Here is a 15,222-nt window from a genome sequence, read left to right on the forward strand (position 1 = left end):
TCAGGCACTGCTAGCTTCCACAGGGCTATCGCCACTGGCTTCTCAACTGTCAGGGCAGCTCTCATCTTGGTATTCCAGGGTAGGGGAAAGCAACTCAGAGTTCCAGGAAAGTGACCTTATGCATGTGAAAGTTTCGCAGCCACTGGGAATCATCCCATACCTGCAACACTATGCGGTCCCACCAGTCTGTGTTTGTTTGCCAGGCCCAGAATCGACGTTCCACTGTATCAACCAGCCCCGCTGTAACCCTGATGTCCCAACTGCCACATCCCGTGCTTTCAGGAATGTCTGTGCTTTCAGGAACGTCTGTTCTCGTGCTGTCGTCTCTTAGCTGGGTTCTGCACATACTGCAGGATAACGCGCAAGGTGTTTATAATGCTCACAACAGCAGCAGTGAGCTGAGCAGGTTCCATGCTTGCCGTGCTATGGCATCTGCATAGGTAACCCAGGAAAAAAGGCTTTCACAGAGGGAGGGAGGGGAGACTGACAACATATACCCAAAACCACCCGTGACAATGTCTTTGCCCCATCAGGCTTTGCGAGCTTAATCCAGAATTCCAATGGGCAGCGGAGACTGTGGGATAGCTTCCCACAATGCACCACTCCATGAGTCGATGCCATGGTAGTGAGGATGCACTCTGCCGTTTAGTGGGGACATAGAGAAGCGACTGTATACAATTGATTTTTTTAAATCAACTTCTACGAAATCAACCTAATTTCATAGTGTAGACATACCGTTAAAAACTTGTGAATTGTTTTAGAAAATTAAATAAATATTGGCAAAATTTGGGGGGTTGGGGGGAGATAGCTCAGTGGTTTGAGCATTGGCCTGCTAAACCCAGGGTTGTGAGTTCAATCCTTGAGGGGGTCATTTATGGATCAGAGGCAAAAAAAAAAAAAAAAAAGTCAGACAGTACTTGGTCCTGCTAGGGAAGGCAGGGGACTGGACTCAATGAACTTTCAAGGTCCCTTCCAGTTCTATGAGATAGGTATAGTTCCATATATTTATGGAAATATTGAAGACATCAAGGTAACCCTCTCTCTTAATCATCTGATAATGGAGAATTATACTGATATGGAATTAACCCAGTAACCAGAATACAGGGATATATTTGTTCAGCTCTCTTAGCTACACAATTCCCTGTACTGATTGGCTATGAGTCTCTTACTTGCATAATAACTGAATTGTTATTTCTCAGTAACTGTACAGTGATTATGCAAATCTGTACCTTGACTGACTACAGTCCATCAGCTCTGCCACTTGTACTCATAAATTTCAAGTTCTAGATCAGTAAAGGCAATTCCCCTCTCTGTTCAGCTGAAGCAGGTAAACTTCTAAATGTATATGAGACAGAACAGCAAAGAGGGGGAGAAGGAGAAAGGCAAAAAGTTTCTCTCATACTGGAAAAGAGAAAGCGTAATGTAGAAAGATAAGAGGGAGGGAAATTTAAACATATGTTTTTAATACAGCCAACTGCAAAATTACGCAGCCGGTCATACTTACAGGATTGAGAACTGCATATTAAAAGCACTGGCTCTGAAAAGGACCTGGTGAATATCCAGCTGAACATGAGGTCCCAGTGCAATGCTACAGGTAACAGGGCGAACACAATCTTTGGATGTATAATCAGGGAAATATCAAGTAGGAGTAGGGAGGTAGCAAAACATCCTTATGGAGCATTGGTAAAACCATTATTGGATTACTGAATACAATTCTGGCATCCACATTTCTGAAAGAATGTTGAAAAATTAGAAAGGATTCAAGAATGATTTCAGGTCTGGTAAATCTGCTTTACAAAGATAGATTTAAGAAGCTCAACCTATTTACCTTACCAAAAAGAAAGTACAGACTGTGATCAAGTCACCTCTTAAAAGTGCCTGTATGGGAAGATGATTTCTGGTAATAGAGAGATTTTTAGTCAACAAGCACATAACAATATCCAAAGCTGGAAACTGAAGCTAGACAAATTCAGACTGGAAATAAGGCACAAATTTTTAACCATCAGGATAATTAGCTATTGAAACAACTTACCTTCAAATGATGGAGAATCCACCACATTCAGAGTCTTTAAATAAAGACTTGGTGCCTATCTAAAAGATATGTTCTACCTCAAGAAAAAGTTATGGATTTGATGTAGGAATTACTGGGTGAAATTCTAGTATCTGTTCTGCAAGAGGGTCAGCCTAGGTGGTCATAATAATCCCCACTGGACTTAAAACCTAGTAGGGAGAAATCTATGAAATGAAAAGGCAGGAGGAAAATGGGTGGGCGGAGGAAGAAAGTACAAAAGAATTTAACTTTCTTGTATAAAAAAAATTTAATCTTTTGACAACTCATTTTGGTTTTTGTAGTTTCTTTTTTCATTTAAAATGTACATGTATAATTAACATTTTCATTATAACCATAACTGAGGATGGATCCTGTTAACTTTCCTTGGCCTTCAGTCTCAGAGTTTATTCAGTTAATATATAGTTATTACTATATTTAGGAAACACATTCAAGTTTTAATTAAACAAACTGATGGGGAGGGGAGGAAATCTTAACATTTTTCACCATGTGAATGGCTAGAACCGAGTTAGTACAATGTTAATGAAGTTAGCATTTCAAATTCCGAGCAGATATAAAATATCAATTAAATAGTAATACAACTAATGCTGAGTCGAAAGAAAAGAGAAGACAACTTTGCTGCAACTGCCTGCTATTGGTATTCCAGGAGATGTGCGCAGAGACTAAGAGAAAGTGATTTGGGGGACATGTGATGCTAATAATAGAAAAGAGACTGTAGTCCAAGAATCATAGAAGAGACGGAAATTATACTACTACTCTAATAACCAATTTACAGAATATAGTTTGGATTGCTCTACAGGGAAATTTTCAACACAATGAAAACAGCATAAAACCATTAATTTAAGATGTCTGAACACATGGAAAGATATTACAGTCTTGCTTCTATGACTGAGCATTTTCATATCTATTTCAAATTTGGTTAGAAAGCTCATATTTCAGCCTATGATATTCCAGAATATGTATTTTTTACTCTCCTAAAATTTCTCATGATATAATACAGTTTTTATTCTGGTGAATGTCTAAGGAGAGGAGGAAAGAAAGAGACTGCTTGGAAAAATATATCCATTATTTTATCTCAAGCTACAGTTCATCTATTAAATTTCCTTAAGTACTTTATAGTGCACCAGTCTTAAATTTTATTGAATAAGATACCAATGTTCCATACCATCATGACCGCAAGAACTTCTCTTTTCTATTCCACAACAAAATTCCATGGATAACTTGCTTTCAGCGTATGCTCTAGCTCCAACAAAATCATAATACATTTATCAAATAATCTAACTCTCCATCTCCCCTTTCTTTCTGCCCCAAAAAACCCACACAAATACTTGTGTAATTGTCTATCTGTAGCTCTTAAAGCAATGCAGTATGTTTACATCTGGATTTCAATTGCATGTATGTACTGAATTTTAAATTAACAAATAACTTCTATCAGAAGTAGATATTAAAGTGTAAAAAAAGTCTGTACGGGTAAGCACTATCACAAGACAAGTCATGCAGTTAAGTCATGTAGTTATACTGGATAACTGTATGCCATGTTTGTTCAGCCACCATATAAAAGCAGTCATACAAATATCTTACTAATAAGTTTTTGTTGCATTTTAGAAATAATTTGCTAATAAGATCTCCCTGCACAGTTACGTTGTACATCCTAAATTTGAATTTTAATTACTGAATGATCCTCTTTTAATAATTCTTTTTCATACATAAAAACAACAATGTTCTGCAATAGTTAAAGATGAAAATTATATCTAAAATTATTCATATTTTCTTCTGCATATTAAATACACGTTCATTTTACAAAAAATCCCCTGACATTTCTTATTAAATTTTCCAACTATTTTTTAAAATAAATTTGTTTTCAACTTTCAAGCAACCATATTTAGAAATCATTTTTCTACTTCTCACATTTCAGTTTCATCTGTGGAGAGAATATTTTTTCCTGTATCTTCTGCTAGCCAAAAACAAACTTCAAAGACATTATCTACATCCCACTAACATGATCTTGTTCAATACCATGTCAGGCTAGATGAATGCACCCAAGGAACTACATTTTCAGGCTCCTTCTCTAAGAAGCTTATAAAATACAGGTTAATATGAACTTACCAACTCTATTCCCTGGGGAAAGGGAGTGTCATGCCAATCCTTCAGAGGAAACCTCTGAATTATTTTCCCCAAACCTTCTGCTGAGCCTGTAGAAAGACAAAAAAAATCACAGCATGAAACTTTCTCCCATTCAACAAATTTACGAGTAAAAACACTGTAGCTTATGCTGTGAAAAATATCACAGTGTAAACTATTGCATTTACACATCAAGACAGACAAATCCTACAATGGTCTGAATGAAACTTGCGAGTGGATTTCTATTTTTATTAAAATACAATAAAGACTCCCATATAATCAATAGCCAATTTCAAAATTTGTCAATGACATTAAAATGTTACAGATTATAAAATTCTTTTAAAAAATTTTGTAGTTTAAAAGTTTACTGGATTTGATTTAAAATAGCATTTTTGTTTTATCCAGGGCATAAATTACTAACACTCAGTCTTCCTTGCCAGAATTCTTATTTCATTTCCTTGTATACCATAGTGAGACTCCTTAGGAAGCAGAATATGTATTTCATAGATGCAGGAATAATTAAAATGAAACAGGAGTAGTTTAATAATATAGCTATGTCCATGGCTTACTCTCAATCCTAAAAATTATTTTTGCCTGGTCATATTACTACACTCTACAAGCACCTTAAATCACCAGAGAAATTCCATTCCCTCAGCATGAAAAACTGAAAAACATCTCAATTGGAGAGTCCATTATTTTCTTTCTTCGCCAATGATTCATACATAAAAATTCTTCGGTTTACGAGGCTTACTTGAGAACAGCTAGGACCATTCTGGAGTTAGCCACTAGAGTGTTAAGAGCATAGTCAGTGTCTCCAGTTACCACCGTTCTCTGAGAAGACAGCAGTGCCATCATCTTGCAGTTGGAAAAAGGATCATCTGCAGTTTATGCACAGGACTCAGATGAAAAAGACTTTCCTGGATCTGCTACTGTCTTACTTGTTTGTACAAGTCAGTCAATTAGATTAAGGCAGCAATTTTAAAAGGGACCTAAAAGAAATAAAATTCAATTTTCATGGATATTGAGCACTGACCTCTTTTAGATCACTTTGAAAATCCCAGCCTTAACTCATCTCTGCTTCTATTTCACTAGTTGTTAAACAGGGATAATATTTTCCTATCTTGCAAGGGTATTCAGGGGCTTAATTTTTTTATTTCTATAAAGTGAATTTTATTTTCAGAAGCAAGATGCTGTAAGAGTGCGAAGTATTTCATATGCACAAAGACTTTTCCAATATTCTTAACATATTAGCTTTATGATAGGAGATGTAAATCACAGAACCATTTGAATCCGTTAACAGGGTCCAATACTGAAAAAATATTGATCTAAAATTCAATAGTTAGTTGTGTTATACTTCCACACTGTACTCTTGACACTTAACACCTACCTGCAATGTTAAAATCATGCTAGTGTGAAAAGATTAAAGTATATCCTTGTAGAGTTTTCAGAGAATACATATAAACATAAGAAATAAGAAGAAAGGTGTTAATATTGGAGAGAGTTAAGAGTGATGTTCTTTGTGTCTGATTCACTGCAGATACTCAAACAGCAACAGAGAAAAAATTATATTGTTTGTACTCCTACAAAAATAATATTTAATTTGATACAGCAGATGTTTAATAGCATAAGTCAATTCACAATAATATTGTTTCACCTTTTATTGTGCAATCTAAACAGATGTGCCTTTTACACCACCACTGACTAATTTTTAGTTTGAATTTGCTTTAGTCCTCTGAAATCCATAATAAAAGCAGCTAAAAGTTGTCTTGAGGCAATCAGTATGACAATTTACTCTGCTCTATTTAGTCTATTTTAAAATATTTACTCACAAAACTAGTTCTACCACTGGCCTTCTGTAATTTGTAATATTTCTTGAAAATAGCATGATATCAGAATATGTTATAATACAGCAGTGACTCTTTCCTATAGAGAACAACTTCACCCCTAAATAGGGCACATTGATTACTATTCCTAGCTTACAACTTTAATTAGTATTCACGTAAACAGGGCAGCACATTGGAGAACTGCAATCAGATTAGGGCAGAACCAGGAAGGAGCAATGGGGTAAGAGATGTAGCAGCCATGATGGCAAATCAGGGGCTGGAGGAAGCTATAAAAGTGTATCTGTAAATACACCAGCATGAAACTGGAGAAAAGCCTGTTGAGTCTTTGGGTTATATTTAGAGACAAGAGCTACAATGGTGATGTTGTGGTGGGCATCTGCTATAGACCACCAGACCAGGTATATGAGGTAGACGAGGCTTTCTTCGGACAACTAAGAGAAGTTTCCAGATCACAGGCCCTGGTTCTCATGAGGGACTTCAAATCCCCCTGACATCTGCTGGGAGAGAAATACAGCAGTTCACAGACAATCCAAGAAGTTTTGGAGAGTGTTGGGGACAACTTCTTGGTACAAGTGCTGGAGGAACCAACGAGGGGCCATGCTCCTATTGACCTGCTGCTCTCAAACAGGGAAGAATTGGTAGGAGAAGTAGAAGTGGGTGGCAACCTGGGCAACAGTGACCCTGAGCTAGTCGAGTTCAGGATTCTGACAAAAGGAAGAAGGGTAACAGCAGAATATGGACCCTGGACTTCAGAAAACCAGACTTTGGCTCCCCCAGGGAATCGATGGGCAGGATTCCCTGGGAAGTTAATGTGAGGGGGAAAGGAGTCCAGGAGAACTGGCTGTATCTTAAAGAAGCCTTACTGAGAGTGCAGGAACAAACCAGCCCAACGTGCAGAAAGAATAGCAAATATGGCAGGAGACCAGCTTGGTTTAACAGAGAAATCTTCGGTGATATTACACACAAAAAGGAAGCTTACAAGTGAAAACTTGGACAGATGGAATATAAAAGGAAGGAATATAAAAATATTGCTCGAGCATGCAGGGGTATAATCAGGAAGGCCAAAGCACAACTGGAGTTGCAGCTAGCAAGGGGTCTAAAGGGTAACAAGAAGGGTTCCTACAGGTATGTTAGCAACAAGAAGGTGGTCAGGGAAAGTGTGGCATCCTTACTAAATAAAGGAGGCAAACTAGTGACAGATCATGCGGAAAAAACTGAAGTACTCAATGCTTTTTTTTGCCTCAGTCTTCACAGACAAGGTCAGCTCCCAGACTGCTCCACTGGACAGCACAGTATGGGGAGGTGGTGAGCAGCCCTCAGTGGTAAAAGAACAGGTTAAGGACTATTTAGAAAAGCTAGACACACACAAGTCCATGCGGCCGGATCTAGTGCATCCGAGGGCGCAGAGGGAGTTGGCTTATGTGACTGCAGAGCCATTATCTTTGAAAACTCATGGTGATCAGAGGAGGTCCCTGATGATTGGAAAAAGGCAAAAAAAAGTGCCCATCTTTAAAAAAAAAAGTGAAGAAGGAGAATCCTGGGAACTACAGACAGGTCAGCCTCTCCTCAGTCCCTGGAAAAATCATGGAACAGGTCCTAATTAATGAAGATGTTGAACAAAACCGACCCCAGGACATTCTGAAGCTCTTGGAGGAGAGGAAAGTGATCAGGAACAGTCAACATGGATTCACCAAGGGCAAGTCATGCCTGATCAACCTGATTGCATTCTGTGATGAAATAACTGGCTCTGAGGCTATGGAGAAAGCAGTGGACATTATATACCTTGACTTTAGCAAAGCTTTTGATATGGTCTCCCACAGTATTCTCGCCAGCAAGTTAAAAAAGGATGGATTGGATGAATGGATTATAACGTGGATAAAAAACTGGCTAGATCGTCGGGCTCAAGAGATAGTGACCAACTGCTCCAAGTATAAGTGGCAGATAGTATCAAGCGGAGTGCCCCAGGGGTCTGTCCTGGGGCCGGTTTTGTTCAACATCTTCATTAATGATCTAGATAATAGGATGGGTTGCACCCTCAGCAAGTCCGCGGATGACATTAAGCTGGGGGGAGAGGGAGATCAGCTGAAGGGCAAGGATAGGGTCCAGAATGACATAGACAAACTGGAGGATTGAGCTAAAAGAAATCTGATGAGGTCCAAGAAGGACAAGTGCAGAGTCCTGCACTTAGGACGGAAGAATCCCATGCATTGCTACAGGCTAGGGATCGACTGCCTAAGGGGCAGTTCTACAGAAAAGGACCTAGGGATTACAGTGGATGAGAAGCTGGATATGAGTCAACAGTGTGCCAAGAAGTCTAATGGCATATTGGGCTGCAATAGTAGGAGCACTGCCAGCAGATCAAGAGAAGTGATTATTCCCCTCTATTTGGTACTGGTGAGGCCACATCCACTTTTGGGCCCCCCACTACCGAGAGGATGTGGAGAAATTGGAGAGAGTCCAGCAGAGGGCAACGAAAATGATTGGGAGCTGGGGCACATAATGTACGAGCAGAGGCTGAGGGAACTGAAGCTAGTTAGTCTGCAGAAGAGAAGAGTGAGGGGGAATTTGATAGCAACCTATAACTACCTGAAAGGGGAGGGCGGCAAAGAGGATGGAGCTAGGCAGTTCTCAGTCGTGGCACATGACAGAAAAAGGAGCAATGGTCTCAAATTGCAGTGGGAGAGGTCTAGGTTGGATATTAGGAAAAACTATTTCACTAGGAGGGTGATGAAGCACTGGAATGGGTTACCAAGGAGGGGGTGGAATCTCCATCCTTAGAGGTTTTTAAGGCCTGGCTCGACAAAGCCCTGGCTGGAATGATTTAGTTGGTGTTGGCCCTGCTTGGAGCAGGGGGTTGGACTAGATGACCTCCTGAGGTCTCTTCCAACCCTAATCTTCTCTGATTCTGTCTGTATAGGAAAGGAACTATATACCAGCCACTGAGTGGTAAGTGGCAGAAACAGTAGCATAACTGTAACTGTGTAAGGAACAGAGTTCCGGATCCACTAATTAAAGTCAACCAGAATAAGAGGGGGTCCCCTTTATATTTTATTTAATTAACTTCCCTTTCTTAAGTCAAATGTTGCCTGAATCAGCTCTTCTTAAGGCAGAAATTTCTGTCTGAGGTAATGTCTACACTGCAATCAGGAGATGCGATTGCAATACATGCAGATATACCCCAGGTTTGATCTAGCTAGATGAAAGCTAGCTTGAGTTACAACAGCTCCAGCTGCCTGGGACTCTGAGTACAAGGCAAGCCTGTGCTACCACCTGCACTGTTTCAGCTTCACTGCTGGTGTTATTTGAGTTCACTTGGACCTAGATATAACAAAGCTAGCTCAGGTATATCTATAGGTGCTGCAAATCACACTTACATGTGCTGCAAATCACACAATTACAGTGCCGACTTAACCTGACTGACAAGAAGAATTCTATCTGTACCTCTTCTTTCTTCTCCTGTTGTCTCATCTTTCTTAGATGAGAGGGGGCAAGTACAACATTATCTGTTGAAAAATTACTGCTCCTTTTATCTCCTCTTCCTGTGAAGACCTCTAGCCATAGTTAAAGAGCACTGACACAGTTTATTCATGAAACTCTTTAAGACACAGAATCATTAGGAATCCAAGCAAGAAGTCGCCTGGAAAAGACCTTCAGGTAACCCTTCGAATTCGTTGAGAAATTAATTGAATCTGTAAATAACCATGCTCTGTCTTCTGTTCTGATCTAATACTAGGTTCAAAAGACACTAATAAAGAAGCAGCTAATAGGTAAATGAATGAATGAAAATCAGATCTGATTTTACCCTGTGGTAACTTTTTTATTTTAAATATTAGTATTTAGAAGGAAAACAAAGTCTTTTTTTAAAATCTGCACAACCACTACTTGCTTGGTAACTCAAATGAAGGAGAGCAACTCAAAAGCTTCCCAGATAACTAAATTTAATTTCCTATTGACAGATGAGTTTAGAATAGTTTACTCAAATAAAAGCTACTTTTTCATAACTAAGGAAAGCTCGGATTGAAAAGGGGGAGTCCATCTCACAAGACAAAAATTAAGATCACCTAGATCTCAAAAAATTGGAAGAGGAATGAAATCTGGCAGACTGACTTGCCTTCAGAGTTTCCAACATTTTTGTTGCAATAGCCAAGCAGTGTTTCCAGAACATTTTTGAAGCCCCTGGCTGCAAAAGGAACAAAAGGGGAACCAAATAAGATGCCTGGCTACTTATTCCTTGTTCACTACTGGGTCTTACAATTTAATACATTTTATAAACATTGCTTCTGATGCCCATTCCCACAGTAATGTCATAATATCTTTGCCAGACAAAAGGATTACATTTACAACAACAAATAATACCCCAGACTAAAATCTGAAACACTGTTTCTCCTCCTATTTAACAAACAGATATAACTGGTAAGAGGCTAAAGTTGTATACACCTTCTAACTCAATCTGTAATGTTCTCTAGAAAAGGTAGGTTATACTTTCACAACTTGCTCCCAAAAGAAAACAGAATCACATACAGGAAAAACTATCCAATTCACTAAAATAAAAGGATTTAGAAAACCTGGAAATCTATAACAAATTGCCACATAAATGTTTTTCTAGAGAAAAGACATGCCTAAGCGAATCTTAACAGGAAACACAGGGAGCAAAAGAACAAATAAAAAAAGTTGGGAGAGTGGGAAAATACAACAGCATTCTTCAATACTTTATGAAGACAAACATAAAAAGTTCAAGAAACTATGACCAAGGCCTGGTTTACACTACAAGTTTAGGTTGAATTTAGCAGCATTAAATTGAATTAACCCTGCACCCACCCACACAACGAAGCCATTTACTTTGACATAAGGGGTTCTTAAAATCGATTTCTGTACTCCTCCCCGACGAGGGGAGTAGCGTTGAAATAGACATTGCCGGTTCAAATTAGGGTTAGTGTGGATGCAATTCGACGGTATTGGCCTCCGGGAGCTATCCCACAGTGCACCGTTTTGACCGCACTGGACAGCAATCTGAACTCGGATGCACTGGCCAGGTAGACAGGAAAAGCCCCGCGAACTTTTGATTTTCATTTCCTGTTTGCCCAGCGTGGAGAGCTGATCAGCACAGGTGACCACGCAGAGCTCAGCAGCACAGGTAGCCATGCCGAGAATCGAAAAACATCTCCAGCATGGACCGTATGAGAGGTACTGGATCTCATTACTGTATGGGGAGATGATTCTGTGCTAGCAGAACTATGTTCCAAAAGATGAAATGCCAAAACATTTGAAAAAAAGTCTCCAAGGGCATGATGGAGAGAGGCCACAACAGGGATTCACTACAGTGACGCGTGAAAATTAAGAAACTCAGACAAGCATACCAGAAAACCAAAGCAGCAAATGGATGGTCCGGGGCAGAGATGCAGACATGCTGCTTCTATGCTGAGCTGCATGCAATTCTAGGAGGGGGGCTGCCACCATTACCCCACCCCTCACCGTGGATTCCGCCACCACTACCCCACCCCTCACCGTGCATGCCTGAGAATTTTGTGAACGGGGAAGATCAGGATGACAACGACGACGAGGAGGAGCTTGCAGAGAACACACAGCACACCATTCTCCCCAACAGCCAGGATCTTATCACCCTGGCTGAAATACCCTCCCAACCCTCCCAAGGCGGTATCCCGGACATGAAGCCGGAGAAAGGGCCTCCGGTGAGTATACCTTTGTAAATATAAAACATGGTTTAAAAGCAAGCGTTTTTAATTATTAATTTGCCCTGAGGACTTGAGATGCATTCACAGCCAGTACAGCTACTGCAAAAGTCTGTTAATGTGTCTGGGGATGGAGCGGAAATCCTCCAGGGACATCTCCATGAAGCTCTCCTGGAGGTACTACAAAAGCCTTTGCAGAAGGTTCTGCGCAGGGCAGCCTTATTCTGTCCTCCATGGTAGGACACTTGACCACGCCATGCTAGTAGCAATTAATCTGGTATCATTGCATGACAAAGCATGGCAGCGTACTGTCCCGGTGTTTGCTGTTGCTGCTGACACTCAAGTAACATCCATTCCTTATCTTGCTGTTATCCTCAGGAGAGTGATATCGTTCATGGTAACCTGGTTGAAATATAGGAATTTAATTAAGGGGACATTCAGAGGTGGCTGTTCCTACTGGGCTGTTTGCCTGTGGCTGAAAAGAAATCCTCCCCGCAGTTAGTCAAGTGGGGGCGGGAGGGAGGTATTGGCGGTGAGCTGTTCATGTTTGGCTAGCAGGGATCTTTGTGTTTGGCTAATGCTTACAGAATTCTGTGTCCATGTCCTCAACACTCTTGTCGCCACGCTGCTGTCACCTCCTCCTCGCCTGGTTTTCCAGGTTCCGCTTCAGCATAAACTGCACAATAATGCGTAAGCTGTTTACAATGTTCTTGACTGCTGTGTTGAGCTGAGCAGGCTCCATGCTTGCCATGGTATGGCGTCTGCACTGAAAAAAGGCGCTAAACGATTGTCTGTCGTTGCTCTGACGGAGGGAGGGGTGACTGACGACATGGCTTACAGGGAAAGCCACAAAGGCGGAGGCTTTGCATCAAGGAGAAACACAAACAACTGTCACACAGAATGGCCCCCTAAGGATTGAACTCAAAAGCCTGGGTTTAGCAGGCTGTTGATTTCATGGAGGGAGGGGGGAGCAAATGAATACAAAACAAATCTGGTCTATTTCTTGTTTTGATCCACTCCATCCATCTTTTACATCTTAGGCTGGCAGCAGATGGTACAGTATGACTGCTACCCATCCTCATCTCCTGGGTACTTAGCAGAAGATGCTGCATTATGACTGCTAGCCCTCATCTCCTGGGTGCTCGGCAGAAAATGGAAAACGACGTGGCTGAGTCACTCCCATCTCTGTATGATGAGGATGGCTTTCAGTCCTAATGCACCATCTGCTGCCAAAAGACAATGAGCTGCTGCTGTGTAGCAATGCAGTCCCACATCTGCCAGCACCCAGGAGACTTACGGTGAAGATCAGCTGTGCCGGCTCCATGCTTGCTATGGTATGGTGTCTGCACAAGTAACCCAGGAAAAAAGGCGTGAAACGGTTGTCTGCCATTGCTTTCATGGAGGGAGGGAGAGGGAGGCCTGATGACATGTACCCAGAACCACCCATGACAATGTTTTTTGCCACATCAGGCACTGGGATCTCAACCCAGAATTCCAATGGGTGGGGGAGACTGCGAGAACTATGGGATAGCTACCCACAGTGCAATGCTCCAAAAGTCGATGCTAGCCTCGGTACTATGGACACACACCGCTGAATTAATGTGCTTAGTGTGGCTGCATGCACTCTACTTTATACAACTGGTTGCCAGAAAAATCAAATTCTGTAAAATCGGGAGTAATCTAATAATGTAGACATACCCCAAGACTTAATTATGAACACACATAAGGTGACTGTACAATACTTAAAATCCCACCACTATAGTGATTTTCAAGATAACAGACACTTAGGAAAGCCTGAAGCCAGAGACTGATAAATTGATTTATCAATTCATCAGTGGCAGAAGAGAAACTTTCCCATGTGAATGGGGGCATAGACATCAGTTTCCAAGGAAAAGAATCATTACTTACCATACAGTAAATGTTGTTCTTCAAGATGATGTAGTCTGTGTAGGTTCCACTATAGGTGTGTATGTGCTTGGTGTGTGCAATATCAGAATCTTCTGAATAACTATACCTATCAGCACCACACATGTGCCTGCGCCTCCTCACACGCTATACAAGAGCATAAAGGGCAGAGCCACCATGACCCTCCCTCAGTTCTCTTGCAATTCAAACCCTGTGTTATCTAAGGACTTTGAAAGACGTGAGGGAGCATGGGCTGTGGAATCCACACTGACTACAATATCTTGAAGAACCACAGTTACTACAGGGTAATCGTTTTTACTTAGCGAATGTGTCAGTGTGGATCCCACTGGAGGTGACTGGCAAGCAGCATGCTCTTCAGGATGGTGGGAATAAGGAGTATCAGCTGCATCACTCAAACAGAGACTGGGATATTGCTCTCCCAGATCTGGCATCTGATCTAGCAGCTAAGTCACATGCATAATGCTTTAGAAACATTAGCAGATTGCTCCACATAACAGCCTTGCAGATTTTGGATATCAGCATGTTTCAGTAACAAGCCAAGGATGCTGCTTGGGCTCTGGTGGAGCGAGCCCTAAAAGCTGGTGGGACAGGTACACCAGCCAGCTGGTAGCATAGTGAGATGCAATGTATTACCAAGTTTGATAGTATTTGCAATTAAATAAGCCTGGCCTTTGGAACAGTCGGCTACAGCCACAAATAGACGTGGGAGCCATCTGAAAGATTTGGTCCTGTTTTGATATAAGAGCTTCAGATATGTCCAGAACATGCAACTTCTTCTTCCCTTGTGTGGAATATAATTTTGGGAAAACTCACTAATTGGTTTAGGTGGAACTCAGAAACCGCCTCGGGGATGAATTTTGCTTGAGGTCTTTGTTCCATAAGGAGAGAAGTGGTACTAAGTATATTGGGATTCTGGCTATTAGTGCTCACTCTTCCAGTCAAGGTGATGGCAACCAGAAAGACCATTCTTAAAATAAGATAGTGGATGGAGCACTCACAGAGGGCCTCAAAGTGGGAACTTCATAAGCTTCAGAAGGACAATGTTGACGTTCCATGCTGGAGTAGGTTCTCGAAAGAGCAGGTAAGCATGAATCAGGCCCTTAAGGAATTTGGCTATCATTGTATGAGAGAAGACCAAAGAGTGACTACCTCAGTGAATATTGCTACCAGGTGAACATTTATTGAGCTCAATCAGAGTCCAAAATGCTTTAACTGCAACAACTATTCCAAAATCTTTATTATGAGTGCTTGGACTGGGTCTAGGCCATGCTGGTCTGACCATAATCAAGAATATTTCCATTTGGAGGGGTATGTCTTTCTTGAGGATAGCTCCCTGCTTTGTGCCAGGATGCGACTCCTAAACTTGTGAGGAGCAGCCCCTTTCCATGGTGCTCAGCCAACAAGCATCTGGGCTACTGGTTGCAGCAACTTTGGATCTGGATGGAATACTTGTCCCTGTTCTTGCAACAACAGGTCTGGATGGTCTAGGAGCCTATTTGGGGAGTTGTGTGGACACTTGAAGCAGATCAGCAAGCCAAAACTGCCTTCGCCAGTAGGGAGTTAGGAGGATGAG

The 15,222-nt window shown here is 41.2% G+C and overlaps 2 protein-coding genes across 7 annotated transcripts in view; one reads left to right on the top strand and one right to left on the bottom strand.

Annotated features, from left to right (window-relative positions):
- LOC127052012 (uncharacterized) overlaps positions 1–15,222 on the top strand; it is a 584,770-nt gene that overhangs the window by 509,439 nt on the left and 60,109 nt on the right. The window lies entirely within an intron of this gene.
- The window catches only part of SBF2 (SET binding factor 2), a 588,450-nt gene that overhangs the window by 462,985 nt on the left and 110,243 nt on the right, over positions 1–15,222 (bottom strand). For all 6 annotated transcript variants that reach the window (XM_050954979.1, XM_050954981.1, XM_050954978.1 and 3 more), the window contains exon 2: positions 4,175–4,260. In XM_050954979.1, the coding sequence (XP_050810936.1) occupies positions 4,175–4,260 (86 nt within the window). The remainder of the gene's footprint in view (positions 1–4,174; positions 4,261–15,222) is intronic.

Source organism: Gopherus flavomarginatus, chromosome 5, assembly GCF_025201925.1.
Source record: "Gopherus flavomarginatus isolate rGopFla2 chromosome 5, rGopFla2.mat.asm, whole genome shotgun sequence".
In the NCBI taxonomy this organism is placed as follows: Eukaryota; Metazoa; Chordata; order Testudines; family Testudinidae; genus Gopherus; species Gopherus flavomarginatus.